The following is a 7,827-nucleotide window of genomic DNA, read 5'->3' on the forward strand; positions in this document are numbered from 1 at the left end:
AAAAAAAAAAAAAAAAGAGGTATTCGACTTACATCCAAACAGACTTACAACGGAGTCACCGGAACAGAACCCCGTCATAAACTGGGGACTACTTGTACAATCAATTAGCCAAGTATCAGCATGACAGAGGGGAAGGAGGGCTGGACCAATAACAGAAGGAACAGGGGCCTGGGCCCTGCTCTGCCTCTAAGTCAGTGTGACCTTGGGCAAGTCATGGCTGCTCTCTGTGCCTCAGCCTCCTCATCCATACCTGGGGGTGGGGAGTGGTGGTTCTGAGGGTCTCACCCAGTCCAGGACTGAAACTTTCTGATCAACAGCAGGAGCTAGGATGTCCCCCTCCCAAATCAACACATACTTACAGAACAGACTGGAGTCTGATCTTGCCTTCTTGCCTTAAACAAATTCCTAACAGAACCTCGACTTGGAAAGCCTCAGTTTCCTCATCAGTAAAGTGGGCCCAGTGAGATCAAATTGACAATGGCAACTTGAACGGTTCAATGAGAAGCTCAGGCAGTGAGTTTATCTTAATAGTGGCGGAATAATTTGGAAAAGGTCAGTGAGACTGGTTGCACAATCTGAAAAATGTAATCAACGTCACTGAACTGTACCTGTAGAAATTGTTGAATTGGTATTTTGTTTTGCTGTATATATTTTCACTGCAAAAAAAAGGGGAGGGGGCAGTCAATCCCCTGCCCTACCGCCTGCCTCCCAAAGTTGTCGCAAGTATCACATAAGGGAGTGGGTTGGCAGAGGCCTTCGGGTGGTAAAGGTGCAGCTGTAGACATGCCAAGGGTTTGACTGTGGCTGTCTTCATGGCTTTAAATAAAGTCCCAGAACCCCGACTGTCACCAGCTCAGTCTGTGCAACCAGAGGCTGGCGTGGCGTGGTAGTGGGCGGCTGTGTGGAGGCCGCCTGGCTGAGGACAGATGTGCACAACCAGTTTGCTGGCCTATGTGTCCACTCTGCTGGGGTTATCATTTCCCAAATTTACGCGAGGTCTGAGGGCCAGACAACAACAAGAGTAGCAGCAGGTGGCAGGCCATGAAATGAAGTCATTGTTGGAAAAGGTCACAATGACCTCTTATGGTGTCGAGCTCAGGCGCACCAAAGTCTGGTGACCTCGGAGTGTCCCTGACCTCCCTTGGAAAATGACTTGCAGCCCCCACCCCTCAGAGCCAAGAACAGCAACACAGGAACACACACACAGGCAACACACACACACACACAGCGGTCTGGAGGCTGGGGCGGGCGATTCCACAAATTAACAGTCCGATCCTCCTCCGCAGAGGACTCAGAAAGAAATTCATGACTTCGCATTCCCTTCCACTCACAAAATATGCTTTGTGAACTGCTGGAGAAAGACAGCTAGTTCCAAGGGCAAGCGCGGTCACGCCCTCCCCAGCAAGCCGCAGCCACACACCAAAGCCTCCTGCCCACCCCTCAGCCAGCCGGCTCCCCCAGTGTGAGCTCAGGGGACAGGGCACCTGCAGTCTCCGCTGCACACCAGAAATACGGATGCATTTAATCCTGGTGTACAAACTCACTTAGCACAAATTACAGCATTCGCTCCGTAAGTTTATGTTGCTTAGAAATAACAGCTCATTAAATCTGCACCTTATAAAGCAAGGTATTAAATCACAGCCACAGGCACACCTGTCCATGGGCGGAGGGGACCCAAGCTGCCAAGCCAGGCTCACTCGATCAGCTGTTCCGTTAATAGCCATCTGCAGTTCCTTTGTTAATTTGTGGTGGAAAAGCTCCAAGAAGGTTAAGGCAAATTCACAGTAGCGAAGCTTTTTGTTTTATTATTGTGGTGAAAATACATACAACAAAACATTTGCCAATTCAACATTTCTGTATGGAGTCCCTGGGTGGAGCAAATGGGTAAGTATTTGACTACTACCTGAAAGGTTGGCAGTTTGGACCCACCCAAAGGCACCTCGGAAGAAAGGCCTGGAGATCTGCTTCCAAAGGTCACAGCCTTGAAAACCCCATGGAGCAGTTCTTCATGTTGTGCAACCATTATTGGTTAGCTAAGTTTTAAATAAAGAAAAGCTTATTTATTAATTTAATTTGCTCCCTTACCTTCTACCCCCAAACTGGGAGAAAGGAGCCATTATCTGAATCTAGTAGGAGACTACCCTACCCCCACCTGGTCGTACTATGCACACCTGCAGCCGATCTGAAGACACACAGAGGCACCTCCAACTGCCTCGTGCTCCATCCCCACCCCAGAGCAGACTCTAGATGGCTGTGCACAGCCAGGACATTCCCCCAAGGCCCCCACACACACACCCGCCAGTCCTCGGGCCTCAGCTCACAATCACAGCTGACCCAAAGGTGCGCAGTCATGCCGGCCACAGCCTCTCCCAGCCACCCAGCCGGTGGCCATCACTGTCCTCACTGAGCATCAAAACCCTTTCCTCTGAGAAAACCTGATGCAAGCCCATGTCTGTCTCAGATCTGGGTGAAGAGGGGAACCCTGGCTCTCCCCACCAGCTACCCACCCCACCCCTCAGCAGCGCCGAAAGCAAAGTCGGGAATTGCTCCGTCTTGGGAAAGTGCCCTAACCAAGCTCTCTGTGCCTCAGTTTCCTCATCCTAAATGGGGAAGGTAATAGCGCTCCTCCCCACCCCCCCGACCCCGCCATAGGACTGCTGGAAAATTAAAGAGGTTTGTGAATGGCAAGCCCTTAGGACCATGCCTGGTGTGCACGAAGTGTTTGATAATTGTTATTAAAAAAAAAAAAACCATTGCCGTCGAGTGGATTCCAACTCACAGCGACCCAATAGGACAGAGTAGAACCGCCCCATAGGGTTTCCGAGAAGCATCCTCGTTATCACCCTCCCACTCTGAGGATGAGGAAACTGAGGCACAGAGAGGGAAGCCTTGCCTGTGCCACATCATCGGTGGCAGAGCCAGGCCTGCACCCTGCGTCCCGTGGCCCTGCCAGCCACCCCTCACTCAATCTGCAGCCAGTTTGCAGGCCTTTGGCAGCCTCTGCCTCATACCAAACACCAAGCCAACCCTCAGACAACAGCCTCACACTCGCCTCACAACCCCAAACTGGCCACCTACGCCCTCCAGCGGGACCAGAGGCCTAGGCCCTTCCACATGTGATCTATGGCCTCATTTCCCCCAGACACCAACCTGCCCAGGCATGCACAGCCACGGGCACTGACACACCAGTGCACCCACACCTACAGCCTCACATGTGCCAGCTGTCGCCATGGACACACACCACCCCCCGCAACACCGCAGCCACAGCCAGAGGCTCATGGGGGCAAGGGGCTTCAAATTCCACAGTCTGAGTCCCACTGTGGAACCTCACACAATATTCCTGGAAAGAGCCTACTGTGTGCCGTGGGCACTGGTAAGTAAGCCCTTGACATGGATTTGTTCATTAAATCCTTGGGGCAATTCCCGGCAGCAATAAAATACCAATATCATCCCCATGCTAAATCCAATATGCAAAAGCAAGCAAGGCCCAGTGTCCCAGCCTGTAAGAGGCACGGCCCCACTTGCTGCCAGAGAGGAACAAGTGCGATTTCACCCGGACGGCGAACAGGCAGAAGAGCACCCCCATTAAGAGGCCACTGCTGTGCCAGGGGAACCCAGCTCCAACCCAGATTGTGCCACTTCCCAGCTGTGTGACCCTGAGCAAGTCCCCTTGACTCTATGAGCGTTCATGTCAGTATTTTGAAATGAAAACCCGGCGCTGTGTTTTGGTGAGGATTAAATGACATGATGCGTGTCAACTGCATGGCACACTGTCAACACTTGCTAACAACAATGGCTAACAACGATACACATTTTGAGCACTGAGCTGAGTGCTGTACATGCCTTAAACCCACTGAATCCTCATAACCCAGGGTTTCTTAACCTCGGCACCAGTGCCATTTTGGGCCGATAACTCTTCGTCGTGGAGGACTGTCTCGTGCACAGTAGGATGTTCAGCAGCATCCCCAGCCTCTACTTCTAGATGCCAGTAGCATCCCCCTAGTTGTGACAGCCAAAACTGTTTTCAGACATGAGCAAATGTTTTTACAGGGCAAAGTGGCCCCATCTTGAGAACTGTTAAACTCGAACGAATGTAATCAACAACCCCATGTTACAGATGAGAAAACTGAGGCCAGAGCCACTTGTTCATCATCAAACAGCCGTAACATGGTGGCTCTAGAACACAAGGTGGCTACCATAGTATTGTTATTTTCCACAGAGGCTGTCCCTTCCCCACTGACCCCACCTGCTCCCCAAGGCCTACCACCAGCTGCAGGTCGCGGCTGCGCAGCACAGCTGAGTTCTTCTCCTCACTGAGCTGTGCCAGGCGCATGGCGATCATGTAGTTCTCATCCTTGAGCCGCAACAGCTCCAGGCTGCCTGCCTCCCAATCCTCCCGCAGCCGCTGGCAGCGCTCCTGGGCCTGCTGCTGCTCCCGCAGCCGCTGCTCTAGCATTGTCCGCTCCTCCTCTAGCACACGGCCCCGGGCCTGCAGCTGCTGCTCCCGCTGCAGCTGGTTCTTGCGAGCTTCCCGCAGCCGCCGTACCTCCGTCATCAGGAACTGGGTCAAGCCCTCAGGCCCCTCCTCATCTGCCGGGGACAGGGGAGAGAAAATTCAGGCCAGGTAAATAAAATGCAAGGGGATAGCACACTGCACAGAAAACCGCAAACCACAAAAACACTAGAAGAAAATTTTGCAATGTATTTTTATAATTTTGAGAGTAGGGAAGACCTTCCTAAACAAAGTACAAAATCCAGGAGCTATAAGAAAAAAGATGGGCAAATCCATGCAAAAAAAATTTAACCTCTGAATGATGAAAGATGTGATTAAAAAAAATTAAAAGACAAGTGACAGAGTAGAAGAAAATATTTATAACATATATAACAAATGATTCTGAGCCATAATATAAAAAGAGTTCCTACAAATCAACAAGAAAAAGGCAAACAATCTAATAGAAAAAAGGCAAAAGCTATCAATGGGCAAGTCCCATAACATAAATGACTAATAAACATAGGAAAATATGCTCAAACTCACCAGCCATAATAACAGTAACCACTAACATTTGCTGACTTAATTTTTTGTAGTAAATTCGTACATTAACTTATTTAATCTTCATAACACTAAAAGGTAAGTACATTATCCTCATTTTAAAGACAGAAACTGAAAGGTCAAACCATTTGCCCAAGATTCACTAGCTAGTAAGCTGTGAACTGTACCTCTCAAGTGCAAATTTAAAACAATTATACATTGGTTTTTATATATCAAACTGGTAAAAATGTCTAAAAGTGATCCCCAGGATTCATGAAGGTAGAGCGAAGTGGGCACTCACACACTGCTAGTGGGAGGTATGTTGGTTTAACATTTAAAATATACACACTCTGAGAAACTGTACTTCTCAGAACCTCTCCTCCTGAGACACACATTTGCACAGATGCCCATGGGACGTTCCCAGCATCATTGTAATGCTGCAAACTGGAAACAACCTAGATGTCCATCAACAGGGGATTGATCAAATGAATGATGACCAAACTTCACTAATGAGCACTATGGAGTCATTTAAAACAAGTGTAACAGATAGAGAGGAATCACTAAAAGCAGTTGTTCTGAAAAAAAGCAAAACACAGAGCAACACATATAGAATGATCCTATGTGCTCATCTACATGTGCATAAACAAATGCAAAGAAAAAGAAGACTTGCAAAACTTGTTATCAGCAGAGAAGAGCTGAGGGAAGAAGTGAAAGTCTCTTTTTACTCTAAGTATTCTTCTATTTCCCTCTTGATTTCTTCTATTTACTCATTGGTTGTTTCAAACCAAATCCATTACCGTGGAGTCAATTCCAACTCATAGCGACCCTATAGGACAGAGTAGAACTGCCCCATAGGGTTTCTAATGAGCAGCTGGTGGATTCAAACTGCTGACCTTTGGGTTAGCAGCTGAGCTCTTAACCACTGCACCACAAGGGTTGTTTAGAAGTGATAGTTGGTTTAAAAGTGTGGTTAGAAGTGTGTTATTTATTTCCACACATTTGTGTATTCTCTCTTTTTACTCTAAAGTCTCCTGTAGTGTATGAATATTTTACATAAGAAACTGTAAACCAGTGTATGCCCAACATATACACATCTGAAAACAATTTTAGAGGAAAGCAGTGTTAAGTTTGGCAGCTCTGAAGCCAGACTAACTGGGTTAGGACCCCAGTCCCACAATTAGCTTGCTGTGGGGCCATGGGCAAGCTGCTTCGGCTCTCTCTGCACCTCAGTTTCCCTAATCTGTTCAACAGGGATAATGGGAGTGCCCCCCCACCCAAGGGCAGAGTAAGGAACCTCTGCACTGTGTTTGAGGCACGGCAGCCCCACTCACCGAGAATCATGGAGCAGCGCTGGGCGGCTTCCTGGCCCGTGAGCAGCGTGAAGTGCTCAGGGTAGTAGAACTCCAGGGCCTCCAGGAAAGCCTCATAGCCCCTCTTGCCACGGCAGCGCAGGATGTCCATCAGGCGCCCTGGGAAGTGTCGGTGGTGAGGGGGGTCACAAGGGGTCAAGGTGAGGGCTTCCCCCAGCACCTGGCCAGTTCTTCCCCCCATGCCCCAGGGCCTGCGTTCCCCAGATTTTTAAGCCACTGACACACACAGGGGCCTGTCCCAACACATCAGGGAGGGGAGCCTGTCTGCCACAGCCAGGAAAACTGGGCCCCCCCCCCAGGGCACCCCCTAACCCCTGCACATACTCACAGATGCAGGGCCAGCAAATGCAGTCTTGGACCTGCCTATGATTCCAACAGCACAGAGAAGCCCCCTTCATCCCCAAAAGCAAAGAAGTATTTCTCCCAGTGGCCGCTGCCTGAAATCCACCATAAGACCCTCATCCCTTTGCCAGCTTTCGTTCAAAGACATACCCTGGGGGAGAGGGAACCCTCCTAATGCCAAGATGGGTCTTGGACACTTGAGGAGAAATGACTCTCCGAAGAGTGTGTCAGACATAGGAGAGGGGACAGACAAAACCAAACAGATAAAAAGGCACAGCAAAGGCGACAATCCTTCAGCTGCGACCAGAAGGTCCCAGGCCTAGTCAGCACAGGCAACCACATCCAAACCCCTGCTCTAACGTGGGCCCAAGAAGTGAGTGGAAACCCCAGGACAGGCAAAATCCTGACCAGCTGCACCCGTAACAGTGGTTCAGGAGGAGGCGAAGTGGTGGGCACACCCAACCGTCCCACTCTACAGATGCGGAGACGGAGGCCCTGTGAACCTGAGCCCTGACCTCGCGCTCCAGGGCTCAGTGCTCCGCGCTCGGGGTCATGGTGGGCTATGGGGGAGGCCCCAGGCACTGTCCGCTGCAGCTCAGCCCGCTGGCTTCCCGCTGGCTCACCGGTGCGGTTGACGCGGCACGGGAAGCGGTAGGTGCTCAGAACCTCCTCCTCGTCCTGCTCATCGATGACCCGGCATTGGCGCAAATACGGCGTGAGTTTGGCCGGGTTCAGGGCGCGCGTCAGCTTGTGCCGGACGCCCTCGATCCGCTCCCACAGCGCATCCTCCTCGGCCTCGGACCCCGAGCCGGCGCCGGCCTCCTCCTCGGCTTCCCCAGCCTCGGCTCCGCCCGGCATGGCCGCGTCTTTGGGGTCTGCAGGGAGAGGCACGCGGGGGTCGGCAGGGGTTCCCCGAGGCAGTGTGCGCCTGCCAGTCCCACCTCGGGACATCGCCCAGGAATCCAGTCGCCGCCGGAGCCCCTCTCCGCGCCAGGTCGGCAGACGGCTCCCCCGCCCCGCGCCCCGGGACTCACCCCACACGCCACCGCCGCCTCGGGCTCCCGGGTCGGCGCTCGGGCGGCGGCT

The 7,827-nt window shown here is 51.6% G+C and overlaps 1 protein-coding gene across 1 annotated transcript in view; it reads right to left on the reverse strand.

The window, feature by feature from the left end:
- The window catches only part of CARD10 (caspase recruitment domain family member 10), a 29,089-nt gene extending 21,457 nt beyond the window's left edge, over positions 1 to 7,632 (reverse strand). The window contains exons 1-3 of the mRNA XM_004373832.1: positions 7,365 to 7,632; positions 6,361 to 6,498; positions 4,265 to 4,590 (exon numbers count right to left, since the gene is read on the reverse strand). Coding sequence (XP_004373889.1) covers positions 4,265 to 4,590; positions 6,361 to 6,498; positions 7,365 to 7,599 — 699 coding nt within the window. The 5' untranslated portion in view covers positions 7,600 to 7,632. The remainder of the gene's footprint in view (positions 1 to 4,264; positions 4,591 to 6,360; positions 6,499 to 7,364) is intronic.
- Between the last annotated feature and the right edge of the window lie 195 nt (positions 7,633 to 7,827).

This window comes from Trichechus manatus, unplaced genomic scaffold, assembly GCF_000243295.1.
Source record: "Trichechus manatus latirostris isolate Lorelei unplaced genomic scaffold, TriManLat1.0 scaffold00027, whole genome shotgun sequence".
NCBI lineage: Eukaryota > Metazoa > Chordata > Mammalia > Sirenia > Trichechidae > Trichechus > Trichechus manatus.